The sequence below is a fragment of the Plecotus auritus genome, assembly GCF_963455305.1.
Source record: "Plecotus auritus genome assembly, chromosome: 2".
Taxonomy (NCBI): domain Eukaryota; kingdom Metazoa; phylum Chordata; class Mammalia; order Chiroptera; family Vespertilionidae; genus Plecotus; species Plecotus auritus.
Genome location: NC_137771.1, coordinates 28,511,418 through 28,526,528, shown reverse-complemented (window position 1 = coordinate 28,526,528; position 15,111 = coordinate 28,511,418). Strand labels below are relative to the sequence as shown.

Below are 15,111 nucleotides of genomic sequence, written 5' to 3'. Positions count from 1 at the left end.
AATTTACTCATAGCCCCTTCTCCAGATTCCTAAACCCTAGTAGATGCAAGATAACACCCCGGCACCTAGGTATATGCCCTGACCAGGAATCAAACCTGAGACCTCTTGGTGTATGAGACAATGCTCCAACCAAATGAGCAACCAGACCAGAGCTCATTGGTTGATTCTTTTTAAAAATATATATTTTTTATTGATTTCAGAGAGGAAAGGAGAGGGAGAGAGAGATAGAAACATCAGTGATGAGAGAGAATCATCCATCGGCTGCCTCCTGCACGGCCCCTACTGGGGATAGAGCCTGCAACCCTGGCATAGACCCTGACCTGATGGGGAATCTAACCGTGACTTCCTGCTTCACATGTCGAAGCTCAACCACTGAGCTACACTGGCCAGGCTTATTTGTTGATTCTTTATTTTTTTATTGATTTCAGAGATGAAGGGAGAGACAGAAACATCAGTGGTGAGAGAGAATCACTGATCAGTTGCCTCCTGCACACCCCCTATAGGGGATCAAGCCCACAACCCAGGCACGTGCCCTTGACCAGAATCGAACCCGGGACCCTTCAGTCCGCAGGCTGTTGCTCTATTCACTGAGCCAAACCAGCTGGGGCATTGGTTGATTCCTGATTCTGACAGGGGATAGAACCCGAAACCTTGGCTTATCGGGAGGGTACTCTAACCAACTGAGCTACCTGCTCAGGGCTCACTGGCTAGCGTCTTTATCAGAAGATATTAGGACATAAAGAAAAGATCACCTGAAGTCAGAGGGAGAAGACTGCATCTGCAGTCTCAGAAGAAATTAACCTTATCAATACCTTGATCTTGGACTTCCAGTCTCCAGAACGGTAAGAAAATAAATTTCTGTTGTTTAAACCATCTAGTCTCTGGTATTTTGATATGTCAACCCTAGAAAACTAATATAAATACATTTTGCTTTATTTTCCAAAATAAAATTGCAATAACAAATAATGCCTTTTCAAACTATACATGCCTCAGCCCCATTTCCCCTGTGGATTTGTCCCTTCTAGCCTCAGCACTACCATTTCCCCCGTGGAAAATTGTTGACCTGTAGGACAAAGATCAAACTCCTGAGTCTGGCAATGAAAGCCTTTCTGCCAAACCCTATCTCCTACTCCCCCTCATTTGAGGAGAAACTAGTGTTTCTCCTCCATATCTCAGGCTGTTTTGGTTCTCCCTTCAGTGGCTGTGAAAGGCAAGGTTAGAGAAGTAGGCCATTGAGGGCCTGATGAGGGATTGGGTGGGATAGCTATATGGAAGGAAGACGAAATGGAGAGGAGACTAACGGCAGAGAGACCAGCAAGGTCCAATAGCAATAATCCCAACCAGAGAGACTGTGACCCAGATCAGGGTGTGGGGGAAAGATGAGTGAAGTGGATAGATTTCAGAGATATTTGGGAGGTAAAATTGACATGTATTAAATACTCAAAAAATATTTTTTAAAATATATTTTTATTGATTTCAGAGAGAGGGAGAGGGAGAGATAGAAACATCACTAATGAGAGAGAATCATTGATTGGCTGTCTCCTGCACACCCCCTACTGGGGATGAGCCCACAACCCAGGCATGTGCCCTGCCTGAGTGGGAATGGAACCCTGACCTCCTGGTTTATAGGTCAACGCTTAACCACTGAGCAATGCTGGCTAGGCTAAAAAAATATTTGTTGACGTTCCTGACTGTTTTTTCTTTCTTTTTTTTTTTTTTTTTTTTAAGTGAATAGAGCTTCGCCTGCAGTCTGAAGGGCCCTAGGATCGGATCAATTCCTTCCTGTCAAGGGTACATACCTCTGTTGCAGGCTTGATTTCCCAGCCCTGGTCGGGATGCGTGCAGGAGGCAACCAATTGATGTGTCTCTCTCACATTGATATTTCTCTGTCTCTCCCCCTCCCTTCCACTTTCTGGAAAAATCAATGGAAAAATAACCTCGGGTGAAGATTAAAAAATAAATAAATAAAAGGAGGACTAGTTCTTTTTATTTTTATTGATTTTAGAGAGTGAGGAAGAGAAAGAGAAACATCAATGTAAGAGTGATACATTATGTGCCCTGACCAGGAATTGAACCTGTGACCTTCTAGTACACAAGACAACACTTCAACTAAGCCATACCAGCCAACGCCTGATTATTCTTTCTAAAGTAGGCTCTTTGGTTACTCTTCTGTTTACTTCCTTTATAGCACTTTTCACAGCCTTCAATTACCTTATTTATGTATTTGCCTGTTGTATGTTTCCATCAAGCAGATTGTAAATTAAAGGAGGACCATATCCTTGACCAGCCTTATTCAGACAGTGCTGGGCACTTAGTAGGTGCTCTCAATAAATCTTTGAGAACTGAATGGTATAATAATTGATTGGTCCTACAGAGTGAGGGCAGAAAGGTAGGACAAGGCCAGGAGGAGACCTATGACAAACACTCCAGAGGGGTTAAGACCCCACTTCTCTCTGCCTCTGGCCCTGGGAAGGGTCAGCATGTACCAGGGCTCGAGGGGCCCAGATGGCCCCCGGACCACCTGCCCAATTGTCCATTGCTAGGTTTGAGAAAATCCAATTCCCACTCTTCCCTTTCTGGCCTCTTGGCTGCTGACTCAGGGCAGTGGGGGTTTCCAAAATAAGGAAGAGAGGACCCCGCTGGAACCCTAGATCTGCCCCTCCCGTGTGGAAGTGATGTGTAGCAAAAGATGTGACCTGGCGTATGGTAAAAGCCTTGAATGCCAGGTCTGTTTGACCCCAAAACTTAGTGTGGCAGCCCCACTCTACCCTCCTCTGGCGCAAGCCAGGCTCGGCTCGGGAGTCTGCAATTCCTCCCAGGCCCGGAAGGGGACAGCACTGGCCAGGGACTTAGGCATTTAAAGGGGAGTGTGGAAGACGCGACAGGGTGAAAGCAAGCGTCGGCCCTGCCACTCCTCTCCCGGCTGGTCACCTAGTTGTGGGGAAACTCCCCAGATGCCCAGAACTCACTCTGACTTCAGCATAAACCACGAAGACTGGGAAAGAAATGGGCGCTCAGTCCCCAGGGCGGGTGGGGAGGGGCGGAGGGGCGGCTGGCCCCACATCCTGGAGGAATCCACGTGGTGACCGGCAGTATGGCTGCGTCTTTAAGGCGTGAGCAGGAGGCGGGGTGGGTGGGAGGAGGGGCTTCCTGATGATAAGGCCTGCGGAGGGGTGTGGCTTCCCGGTGACTCGCCGCCAGGAAGGGGGCGGGCTCTCAATGACGAGACGCCGGGGAGGGGGCCGGCGTTCATTGATAAAAACGACGGGCTCCCTAGGGCGCGAGCCCAGCGTAGCAAATCCAGACGGCGCCCCGCGCGGCCCCGGCGGGTGGGACCAAGAACCAGCCCGACCCGCGCTGCGACGCACGGCCCGCATGGAGCCCGCGGCCGGCATCCTGTCCCCGCGTCCCTTCCCGAGCGCGCCCGCTCCGCCCGCGCCCCCCGCCGGGCCCGGGCCGCCGCCGGATGCCAGGCCGGGACCTGAACTGGAGACGCTGGCCGCGCCGCCGGCGCCGGACCCCGGGCGCCTCATCACGGACCCAGGCAGTGGCCGCACCTACTTCAAAGGCCGCCTGTTGGGCAAGGTGAGCTCGGGGTGGTGCTGGCGAGGGTGGAGGGGGACCTTGCCAGCCTCTTTGCCCGCGCCGGGAGCGGTGGGGGCGCTTGGGACCTCTGCGGGCCAGATCCGGCCTCCCTAGGAGCTCCCTGCCTGATGCCCCCTCCTTACAGGGGGGCTTCGCCCGCTGCTACGAGGCCACTGACACAGAGACCGGCAACGCCTACGCGGTCAAAGTCATCTCGCAGAGCCGCATTACCAAGCCGCATCAGCGCGAGAAGGTGGGCTCGGGCCCAGGCCTAGCAGATGAGGCGTGGGGTGGGGACGGTGGCGTGGGAGCCCTTGAAGGATGACGATCCTGCACCCCCATTGCAGATCCTAAATGAGATTGAGCTGCACCGCGGCCTGCAGCACCGCCACATCGTGCGTTTCTCACATCACTTTGAGGATGCTGACAACATATACATTTTCTTGGAGCTCTGCAGCCGGAAGGTGAGGGATGGTGATTCGGGGTGAGGGGTAAAGGAGCCTTAAGATCCAAAGCTGGAGATCCTGTCTCTTCTTCATGGAACACAGGTTGAGGGAGGGTCAGGGAGGGCAGTCCAGGGACTGATGAGGCAGTGGTTCTCTGTAGTCCCTGGCCCACATCTGGAAGGCCCGGCACACCCTGTTGGAGCCAGAAGTGCGCTACTACCTGCGGCAGATCCTTTCGGGACTCAAGTACTTGCACCAGCGAGGCATCTTGCACCGAGACCTCAAGCTGGGTGAGACTCCTGGGCCAGCAGGGTGGGGGTGGGGGTGGGGAGGCATAGAAAGGAGTGTGACACACCTCTTTGCCCTCTTACAGGAAATTTTTTTATTACTGAGAACATGGAACTGAAGATGGGGGATTTTGGGCTGGCAACTCGGTTGGAGCCCCCAGAGCATAGGAAGAAGTGAGTGTTTAAGGGGGTGGCACAGTCACTGTGTGACACAGATGACTGCCTGACAGACAGCACCTATGTGGGAAGCCTATGAGGATGATTGCCTGGTGTGTGTGTGTGTGTGTGTGTGTGTGTGTGTGTGTGTGTGTGTGATAGATGGGGAAGATGATGGGCTGTTTGTGTGTGAAGGTGGAGGTGGCAGCCTGGGTTGCTGGGACTGGTGGAGAGGCTGAGGGTCCTATGGGTGTCTGAGTCCCCGAGACAGATTGGGATATAAGGATTCTTGGAGCTGTATGACTGATCTTGTGTGCGGATGGGGGAAGGTGACACAGTATTGTGTGTGAGAGACAGAGAGAGAGTGTGGGAATGGCAGGACATGACACCCTGTATGTAAGAAGACCCTGCTATGGCCATGACTGGGTGTGAGTGACACAGATAGCATGTGTGGCAGATGAGTGTTTATGGGGGATGTGACAGCTGGTGTTGGTGTGTGTATGTGGCACAGACTGTAGGAGGTGACAGCCTGTATGGGTGTCTGACAGATGGGAATGGGGGAAGGAGGAAGGGATCAGTGATGGACCCTCTGTTGACCCTGGAGAAGGGGGCTGGGTTGGGGGCCAGCCCCTCCCTCCCCCTGTCCTACAGAGCAGCTGAGCAGCTGGGCCAGGCAGGTGGGCGGGGACTCAGCTGCCATCCCAGCATCCATTGTCCCAGGACAAGCAGGAGTTCTCTGGCCTTTGGTGACAGGCAGCTGCTTTGTCTGGACTCACAGTGGGGGCAGGGATGGGGCAAGAGCTCGCTAGGCTGGGTCTAAACCCTGCCCTCTCCTCCTCTTTCCAGGACCATCTGTGGCACCCCTAACTATGTGGCTCCGGAAGTGCTGCAGAGACAGGGTCATGGCCCAGAGGCAGATGTGTGGTCCCTGGGCTGTGTCATGTGAGTCCCAGGTCATTTGCACACAGATGGGTGCATGGGTGGGGCATACCTCCCACTTTACTCCTGACCCCTTATCCCTGCCCACAGGTACACACTGCTATGTGGGAGCCCCCCCTTTGAGACAGTCGACCTGAAGGAGACATACCGCTGCATCAAACAGGTTCACTACACGCTGCCCGCCAGCCTCTCACTGCCTGCCCGGCAGCTCCTGGCCGCCATCCTTCGAGCCTCGCCCCAGGACCGGCCCTCAATTGACCAGATCCTGCGTCATGACTTCTTTACCAAGGTCTGTGGCTCACAGACACCTACGTCCAGTTTGCACATCCCCAAGGGATTGAAGGGGGGCAGGAGCAGGACCCTCTCTTTTCTGCTCACATGGCTCCACTCCTCAGGGCTACACCCCCGACCGGCTCCCTATCAACAGCTGCGTGACAGTCCCAGACCTGGTACCCCTTAACCCAGCTAGGATTCTGTTTGTCAAAGTTACCAAGAGCCTCTTCGGCAGGAAGAAGAACAAGAGTGAGTCTGGGACGCCAGTGGTTTTGAGGGTACAGAGTGGCGGGAGGGGGCTGTTACATACACATGCACTGTGGTGGTGTGAGTGCCGGGAGCCCCTGGGGAGAGCGTGTGTTACATAGGCTGTGTCATCCCTGTGGGAAGCAGGATCCTGAGGGCTCTATCTGCCCCTATCCAGGTAAGAACCATCCCGAGGAGCGGGACGAGGTTTCCTGTTTGGTGAGCGGCCTCACTCGGACATCCATTGGCCATCAGGATGCCAAGCCTGAGGTGAGGTGCTCACACGGGCAAGTGTTCCCTGACTCACCCCACCCTAGCAGCTGCAGGAAGCTCGGGATAAAAGAGGCTGGTGAAGCATCTAGCCTCGTGGTGGCCTAATTGGCTGTGTCTCATTAGCCAGGTGGGGCTGACCTGGGCTGACCTGGGATGTCCTGGTTGCTAGGGCAAGGCTGGGCCATGGACTCTCAAAGATTTGGATTTCGGGACCTATCTCACCACTCCTTTCCCCTACCCAATCCTCCAGGCTCCAGCAGCTTCTGGTCCAGCCCCCCTCAGCCTGGTAGAGACAGCGCCCGAAGACAGCTCACCCCGTGGGACACTGGCGAGTAGTGGAGATGGTGAGCAGCCAGGAGTATGAGAGGTGCTAGCGGTTACTGGGCTGAAACCAGGGGCCAGAGGGAAGGAGTGAGCAGGAGGACATGGCCTGGGTCCTGGGGGACTAATGCCTAATTCTGAGTACCCCGTTCCCTTTAGGGTTTGAAGAAGGTCTGACTGTGGCCACAGTGGTGGAGTCAGCACTCTGTGCTCTGAGAAACTGCCTGGCCTTCATGCCCCCAGGTAAGGTTGGGGTCTGGTACATGTGATGGTGGTGGAAGGTCTTTGGCTGGGAGGCCAGGAACAGGTCCTACTCCTTCCTCTCCCATGACAGCGGATCAGAACCCAGCTCCCTTGGCACAGCCAGAGCCTCTGGTGTGGGTAAGCAAGTGGGTTGACTACTCAAACAAGTTCGGCTTTGGGTATCAGCTGTCCAGCCGCCGAGTGGCCGTGCTCTTCAACAATGGCACACACATGGCGCTGTCGGCCAACAGAAAGTAAGTGCTATTATGGGGTTTCTTGTATCCAGGCTACTATACCCAGCAGGGCTGCACCTTGGTGTGTGCTCCTGGGCTCGGGCCTGGCACCTCTCAGGGGAGGGGCATCAGTGCAGGCTCCCTCTGACCTCTGTCTCCTCCCCTCCAGGACTGTGCACTACAACCCCACCAGCACAAAGCACTTCTCCTTCTCTGTGGGTGCTGTGCCTCGGGGCCTGCAGCCTCAGTTGGGTGTCTTGCGGTATTTCGCCTCCTACATGGAACAGCACCTCATGAAGGTGTGTGGACTGGGGTGGGGCACATCCTGGTCCCTTTCTATTCCCCCTTTGTGGAGGGGCTAAAGGCTGAACCCCTAAGGGAAACATCAATGGGGAGGGCCCTGACTCATGTCAGACTGGTGACCTGCCTCTGCTCCCAGGGTGGAGATCTGCCTAGTGTGGAAGAAGTGGAGGTGCCTGTCCCCCCACTCCTACTGCAGTGGGTCAAGACTGATCAGGCCCTACTCATGCTGTTTAGTGATGGCACGGTCCAGGTAAGAGCTTCTCCTGGGATGGGGGGAAGGTCGGGAGGCTTAGGGTGGAGGGGAGGAAAGGACTTGGGGCCTAGGCCCTGACCAATGCCACCCTCTTGTGCACAGGTGAACTTCTACGGAGACCACACCAAGCTGGTCCTCAGTGGCTGGGAGCCCCTGCTTGTGACTTTCGTGGCCCGCAATCGCAGCGCTTGTACTTACCTTGCTTCCCACCTTCGGCAGCTGGGCTGCTCCCCGGATCTGCGGCAGCGGCTCCGCTATACTCTGCGGCTGCTCCGGGACCGCTGCTCGGCCTAGGCCCAGCCTGCAGAGCAGGCTACGACCCCAGCCCTCAGGCCTGAGGTCTGTGCCTGTAAGGCTCTGGCCCTGCCTCTGTGGCCCTCCCTGTCCCTTTGGTGCCTCACTGGGGGTTCTGGGCCTAATCCCCCAGGGAATCAGGGACCAACTTTACTGGGGTTGCAGGCTGCCTGTCATAGCTGCCTCCTACCCCTTCTCCAAGAAAAGCCTGAGCCTTAGCCCCCAGCTAGGGGGTGTTATTTATGGACCACTTTTATTTATTGACAGACATTTATTTATTGGGATGTGCCGCCCGAGGGAGGGCCTCCTCCTGGGATAATAAACCGTTTTGCAGAACTTGGATGCCTCCTCACTCGTAGTAGAGCCCATGGACCGTGGCCACTGCAAAGAGCGAGGTGTTGGTGAAGGTGGCGGAGGCCAGGCCGTCATGCGCCCCGTCCCAGAGCGCACGGCTGACCACGTGCACACCCTGGCCGGTGTGCTGCCCCAGCACCACACTGCACACCAGCTTGTAGCGGGGCGGGCTGAGCTCTCGCAGGCGCACGTGCACCAGTTCGCACAGCTCCCGCGCCAGGGGCCCTGCCTTGGTGCCAGAGTAGACTGTGTCTTGTAGTCCCGTGGCCAGCACTTCCTCCAGGGCATGTTGTGTTCGCATGGCCTCCCAGCGCTCCCCGGGCGCTGGCTCAGTGCGATATGAGGGTGCCATCCGCCGAGGAGGTGCCAGGAGCAACCCTGAGAAGCTGATCCTTGAGCCTAAAGGGGGCATTGGGCCCAAGGATGGTCGCCGGCCCCCAGGACCCATGCCTGGTCCAGCCAGCGAGTTGCGGCGGGAAAAGGATGAAGTCAGGCCCAGCACTGAGCCACGGCGGGAGGCTGGGCCCTGACCTGCTGGTCGGGCCTCATCAATGCTGGGCAGATGGCCTGGAGGCCGCACCAGTGATAGTTTCAACCCAGGGTCTTTGGCAGTCTCCTCCTCCTGGCGTCCTGGGGGCACAGGCCTACCAGCCATGGACCTGCTGGCTGAGAGACCCACACAGGGATTGGGTGGCCTTCACCTTTGAATATCACTCATTTTCTTGGTGATAAGGGTTTTTATCCCCTAACCTCTTCTTACCTGTGTTTTTGAGGCAGGTAAATCAACTAGTCCAGGGCTGAGTGGATTCCTAGGTGCTTAGGGGATTAAGGGCTGTTAGGGATATAAACAAGGAAAGAGATGCTGCTTAGATTGTCATCTTGGACTCGACCCTGTCCCTTGAGCTCCTTCCTCTGTGCACTGGAGGTCAGCCAGCAGGAGAGGGGGTAGAGGTATCTGTTTTTTGCCTCAGCCTAGACAGTGGTGCCTTCAACCCCTAACCAGAAGGAGGGACCGACAGACCCAACTCCAACCCACAGGTGCTAGCCCTGTGGGTGTTAAGTCCAGTCATCTTCCACCCCTACCTGCTTCTAGAACGGCGGCGGGCACAAATTTCTCCCCACAACTGGCTGAGGCTGGGGGCAGGTGGTACAGGAAGCTCCTTCACCCACTGCTTCTGGCCTCTGGCCCTACCTCCAGGATCAGTTCCGGGATGGCAGCTCTCTTCTGAAATCCCCGCAGGCACCTGTCACCTGCAGCCTCTGGCCTCCAGCTCTCACAGCCTGGGTGGCCCTACCGGCAGGTGGGAGAAGAAGGGCCCCTTGCCTGTGTTGTGGAGTTGCCATGGGTTGCTGGGCAAGCACTCCTCCCTTCCTGGTTCCCTCCCTCCCTCTGGGCTCTGACTTAACCTGGGAGTGTTAATACTGTGAGCACGTGCTGAGCGCAGGGTGCCTGAGTCACCAGGGGAGAGGGGACAACTGGGGCTCAGAGCCCAGGAACATTCTACCCTGACAAGGACAACTGGGAGCAGATGTAGAGAGGGGTGCTGGTCAGAAAGGTGTCCCTACCCCAGGGCTCTTAAGCCACTGTCCATTCTCTTCTTGTGAAGAATGGCTCTTCACTTGTGAGTCTCAGAGGCCTGGGATATGGGGAGACCTTGAGGCTGCTGCGGGGGTGGCTGCTCGGGAATCAGGATCGGGGCCCACAGGAAGGAGCACATCATGACTATCGTCTCTCCTTCAGTCTAAACAAGGACAAATATTTCCGCTCCCTGAGCAGAGCTAGGGTGGGGCTTGGCTGACTTCCTCAACTCAGGGCTGCCTTAGCACATGGGAGTGGGGGGAGGGAAGGGGGAAATCACTCAACTAGGCATCCAGCCTTCCGACCCCTGCTGACCAAGTACTCAGGGGCTTGTCCCCAGCTTGCCACACCTCTTGGGTTGCATTTCAGGGATGCCAGAGGCCATGACTCCTTTGTCAGATCTGACACCTCCTCACCTGACCCGCTCTGGGAGAGACAGGACTGCCCTCTCCCAAATAAGCCCTATCTGGGCCCTGAAAACCTGGGCTTTCCCTTCCTTGCCTGTGTTATGAAGTTGCCATGGGTTGCTGGGCAAGCACTCCCTTCCTGGTTCCCTCCCTTGTTGAAGGGGGTTTCCCAGACCTGGCTAACCTGATCTTAACTCTGTGCCTGTGGGTGAGGGGTAAGGAGGGGCAGGGAGTTAGAACTCCGAACCCAGGACCGGCAGGGCCAGGGTGCTGATACCCTCCGATTCTGCTTAGGGCCCCTCTGAAGTCTGAAGTTTTCCCTAGGCCTGTGGGAGATGGGCGGGGCCTCCTTAGGCCAGGCTCCAGTTTCCTTGGAAACCCACAGGCTTCCCACCCTAGTCTGCCTGGGCAGGCTCCCAGCTGGGGCCTCATTTGCAGCTAGCTTCTCCTCCCCCATTTAGTCTGCTCCAACTTGGCCTCTTTTGGTCCCCTCCCTGAGTCCCCAAGCGGAGCCTCTGGCCTCCTCCACTAGCCTCTGATGCCTTCTTCAGACACCTGGGCCTCTCCTGCCCCAACCCTAAACAGCTTCTCAGCAAACAGGCCTCCCAAACTCCTGCTCCTCTCTCTCTGGCCTTTCTAGTCTCTTTACGAACTGTAAGGCCTGGCCAGGCCTCCTGCTCCTTCCCACCTACTGCCTCCCACATACTGACCTACAACAGGCCTACTAGGCTATTTCACTCACTCCCCTGTCCCAGCCCATCCATGGAGACCCCTGGACTGGTGCATGGGGAAGCTGAGCCCTTTTCCAAAGCACTCCGAAGCCTCGTCAACAATCGCCTATACAGGTGAGGGGTTGGTCCTCTGTGGGTTTCGATAGCTGGCTCTGCTGGGCCCCATGGCTCAGGAAGCCCCGAGTACAGAAGAGGCGGGGAATTAGGACTTGACCCTCTTGAACTCAGGGGCCATAATATCCCCAGACCAGAGGGCAGTGGGTGACTGTGTGATCTTAGGCAAAGGCCTTCCTTTTTTGGATCTTGGGCTCCTAGCAAAGAAGAGCCCCCTGCCCCCTGGATCCTGAGAGATGGGATATAACTTGAGTCCCTCCCTGGGGAGGCAGAGGAGCAGATGACCCTGTCCTAGGAACTGGGGATTTACTAGAGGAACAAAGTTCCAGGGATTGAGACAAAGTCTGAGACAGGAAGTGTGCTTCAAGGGTGCTGTCTGGGGCTCAGTGTCTGCCTAGGACACAAGTGGTCTGAAACCAGGAATAGAGAATGGGGGCAGGGCTGGTCGGGAGAATTAGAATGTAGCTTTCTGTCCCCACTGGCTCAGAGCTGGGCTCCTCCACAAAGGTTGCTGAATCCCATAACCCCACTGCTTTGGGAATCACAGGCCTTGGAACTGGGACCAGGAGGGTCCAGGAAGTCAGGTTTCATCTGCCTGCTACCCACTATATTGTCAGAGGCCCAGAGGCTGGGGCCGGAAGTGATCATGAAGATGGAAAATGTGGTCTGGCCTCTTGATGGTGCATTACTGCTGTGTCTGTACCCCTATCCTCCCACCCGCTCTTGCCTGGAGGAGGCTGGAAAATGCTGAGTTTGCAGTCTGTGGAGGAAGAGCAAGCAGAGTTTCCCTTCCCCCAAGACTCAGGCTGGGGAGGAGAGGGTATGTGTAATCCATCTTGCATCAGCCCTGGAGCTTCCTTAGTGATGAAGCATAGCCACCTCCTCCGAGACCTGAGAGTTTTGGGAATACCGTCCCATTTCATGGGGGAGAAAACTGAGATTCAAAGGTAGAAAGTCACTTGCCTGAGGTGGAACTGGGACTAGAACACAGGCCTTTGTGTTCCAAACCTTCGGCTGGAAGAACTAAGCCCTATCTCATATGACAGATAAGGAAGCAAAGACGTAGAGTTGCATCCTAGACTCTGGCCTCTTCTCCCCTGGCTCTCTGCCCCTCTCTTCCACAGTGATGTTCGCTTTGTGGTCGGTCAAGAACGGCAGGAGGTGTTTGCCCACCGGTGCTTGCTGGCCTGTAGATGCAACTTTTTCCAGCGACTTCTGGGCCCAGAGCCAGGCCCTGGGGTGCCTGGCCCAGTGGTGCTAAGCACCGTACCAGCTGAGGCCTTCCTGGCAGTGCTGGAGTTCTTGTATACCAACAGTGTCAAGCTGCACCGCCATTCTGTGAGCCCACTGGGCAGAGGTCTGGGTGGGAGAGGGAGCAGGTGGGCTGAGGAGCAGGGAAAACTCTTCCACTCCAACCACCACTTGCAGGTGCTGGAGGTGCTGACAGCAGCTGTGGAGTATGGGCTGGAGGAATTGAGAGAGGTGGGTTTATGTGGCAGGCCCCTCTCATCTCCCTTGCCTCTTACGGGTTCATTTCATGTCCTTCCTCACACTCATTCTGTCCTGGAGGGGAACATGTACCAACACCAAGAGAAGTATCTTACTGTGTTAATAGGCCTTTATGTGTGCCTGTGTGCAAAAGAATGCCTGCATGCCTGGTGTGTGCTGTGGGGGCTTATGGGGTGTTTATGGCTGGTGCTGTATATACCAGATATTGTTCTTCAAATAGAAATAGACATGAAAACGCTCTTTTGTGGAGGGCTGGGCTTGCCAAGGCTTAGGCCCTGGTGATTCCCTGTCTCCCCTGTCCTGGGAGTCAATGGGCCTGGGCCTGCTAGGAGTCTGGATGGCTGACTGTTCCAAGCCTGCTCACTGCTTCTGGGATGGGTTGGGGTATGGGAGCAAGGATACCTCAGCACAACCTACATTCACTTCTGTTTTCAGCTATGTCTGGAGTTTGTGGTGAAGGTGCTGGACGTGGAGCTGGTTTGTGAGGCCCTGCAGGTGGGTGTTGCTGGACCCAAGCAGGTAGTCCCCAGTGTGGAGGGCTGGGCTACTAGTCTATGGCCTCTCATCTCTAACTTAATCTCCCTTATTCTGCTCCCAGGTGGCTGTAACCTTTGGCCTGGGACTATTGCAGGAGCGTTGCATAGCCTTCATAGAGGCCCACAGCCAGGTACAGCTTCCCATTTTCATACAACCCCACACATCTCATTCTGCTCCTCCCTGACCCATTCCTGGACCCACAGGAAGCACTTCGGACCCGAGGCTTCCTGGAGCTGTCAGCGCCCGCGTTGCTGCTCCTGCTGCGCAGTGATAAGCTCTGCGTGGATGAGGCTGATCTGGTCCTGGCGGCCCGGAGCTGGGCGCGCGTGGGAGCGGTGAGCGGGGCGAAGGGGAGCGCGGGCTGAGGGTGCTGAAGGATCGGGCTGCCGGAACCCGGCGAGCGGGCGGTGGGCCAGGTGCCTCTCTTCCCCCAGCCCGGGCTCAGAGCTGGTGTTCGCAGGCGGTGCTGGAGAGGCCTGTGGCCGAGGTAGCAGCCCCAGTGGTGCGGGAGCTGAGATTGGCCCTGCTGGCCCCGGCGGAGCTGAGTGCCCTGGAAGAGCAAAACCGGAGGGAGCCGCTCATCCCGGTGCGGAGGCGAGGAACCAGGCTCAGAGCCACTCAACAGCGTGGGGTGGGGGTGGTGGCACAGAGTCTGGGGGGTGAGGGGGGCACTGCGGGACTCCACCGTGAGTGACCGACCTTCCCCTGAAGGTGGAGCAGATCGTGGAGGCGTGGAAATGCCACGCTCTGCGAAGAGGAGATGCGGTCCGAGGTGCCACGTGCCGCCGCCGGAGGGGCACCCTGCCCCGGGAGCATCACCGCTTTCTGGACCTGCCCTTAAAGTGACCAAAGGCCTGGTCTCGCGAGGAATGCTGGGCCTCTCCTAAACTACATCTCCCGACATGCTCGGTCCTCTGAGCGAGCTTCCGCTCCCACCATGCCCGGCGAGCGGGGCGCGGGAAGCACTGGGTCCGCCCGGCACAGAGCTCTGTGGGCGGGGCCGAGGAGGGCGGAAAGGGCGCGGGCGTGAGCTGGGCCCACCCTCCTGGCCACGCTGAAAACCAAAATCGTTTTCCCTGGCACCTTACCCTAACTCACCCCGGGTCCCTGGGCACTCTCACCCGCCCCACTTACGCTTGTACTTCTCGGCTCAGCCCCTTCCTTAATTCCAGACCTGCCTCCTGGAGATCGCTTTGTAAATGGCACGCGGACACCTGACGCTGTTCAAAATTGAGCTTCTTTATCTTTCCCCAGTTTTGACCCCCTGGTGTTTCTCATCTCCGTGAGTGCCAATCCCGAAACCGGGGTCCCCTGGCCTTATTCCTCTTCCTCGCGTCTGTTTCCGTGACCTTCTAAGGGACAGGGGCAGCAGAATATGCCAAGCCCAAATATGCCTTTTGGACATAAGGGTTATTTTAAGCTGATTATTTTGAAAAACAGGAGAAGCTCTGAGAACAGAGTACAAGTTACCCTTTTGTAAGGGAAATTTATATTTATAAAGGAAATCTCCATTTGTAAGGGTGCCTCCCTCTTTGTACCAGGAATGACTAACTCGAGAATCTTAGTGGAAAAGGCGCCCCTGAGAGCTAACAACCCGCGTTTACCTGCTGTTCCTGGTGGCCCCTCCCTTTTCTCCGTCTTTAGCGGGAGGTGGTATTAAAGTGGGTGTTTTAGGCCACTTCAGGGACTTACTCATTTTTCCCTGGGTATCTCCCGTGTATACACGAAGCATACATGTTAATAAACTTCTGTTTGTTTTTCTCTTGTTAATCTGTTTTTTTTTTTTTTTATTTTTTATTATAGGGGTCTCAGCCAAGAGCTCAGAGTAGAGGAAAATTATTTTTTCTCCTTGACAGGATTTTTATAGCTGTTTCAGCGCTTTCAGCCCAGTTCAGTCAGTACTACCTGTGGCAGGAATTACTGAAACAGATGAATTAGCCTTCTGGCCTTCATCTGAGCAGCCCCGCCCCCAAGTCCACTTCTCACACTGATGCTAGATTTACCAAAGATTATCAGCCCTACTCCCCT

At 55.9% G+C, this 15,111-nt stretch overlaps 3 protein-coding genes across 5 annotated transcripts; 2 read left to right on the top strand and 1 right to left on the bottom strand.

Moving 5' to 3' along the window:
- Positions 1-3,238: 3,238 nt before the first annotated feature.
- On the top strand, positions 3,239-8,188 carry PLK3 (polo like kinase 3). The gene is made up of 15 exons (XM_080654364.1): positions 3,239-3,585; positions 3,731-3,838; positions 3,933-4,049; positions 4,192-4,321; positions 4,405-4,492; positions 5,321-5,416; positions 5,504-5,702; positions 5,809-5,935; positions 6,111-6,202; positions 6,456-6,549; positions 6,686-6,769; positions 6,861-7,023; positions 7,172-7,301; positions 7,442-7,555; positions 7,661-8,188. The coding sequence occupies exons 1-15, from the start codon at positions 3,376-3,378 to the stop codon at positions 7,850-7,852; spliced, it is 1,944 nt and encodes a 647-aa protein (XP_080510490.1). The 5' UTR covers positions 3,239-3,375; the 3' UTR covers positions 7,853-8,188.
- Positions 8,189-8,201: 13 nt separating this feature from the next.
- On the bottom strand, positions 8,202-8,876 carry DYNLT4 (dynein light chain Tctex-type 4; the record flags this gene model as incomplete). Its single annotated transcript, XM_080654363.1, has 1 exon — positions 8,202-8,876. Exon 1 carries the CDS (start codon positions 8,859-8,861, stop codon positions 8,202-8,204), a length of 660 nt encoding a protein of 219 aa, XP_080510489.1. The 5' UTR covers positions 8,862-8,876.
- A 2,078-nt stretch (positions 8,877-10,954) lies between these two features.
- Positions 10,955-14,852, top strand: BTBD19 (BTB domain containing 19; the record flags this gene model as incomplete). 3 transcript variants are annotated; one of them, XM_080656089.1, is made up of 8 exons in its annotated part: positions 10,955-11,037; positions 12,162-12,375; positions 12,466-12,519; positions 12,982-13,041; positions 13,145-13,213; positions 13,287-13,418; positions 13,544-13,669; positions 13,795-14,852. In XM_080656089.1, the coding sequence occupies 8 exons, from the start codon at positions 10,955-10,957 to the stop codon at positions 13,927-13,929; spliced, it is 873 nt and encodes a 290-aa protein (XP_080512215.1). In that variant the 3' UTR covers positions 13,930-14,852. The 3 variants fall into 3 exon arrangements, with proteins under 3 accessions (XP_080512215.1, XP_080512214.1, XP_080512216.1); XM_080656088.1 differs by having other exon boundaries at positions 12,162-12,519; XM_080656090.1 differs by lacking the exons at positions 12,466-12,519; positions 12,982-13,041.
- Positions 14,853-15,111: the final 259 nt, after the last annotated feature.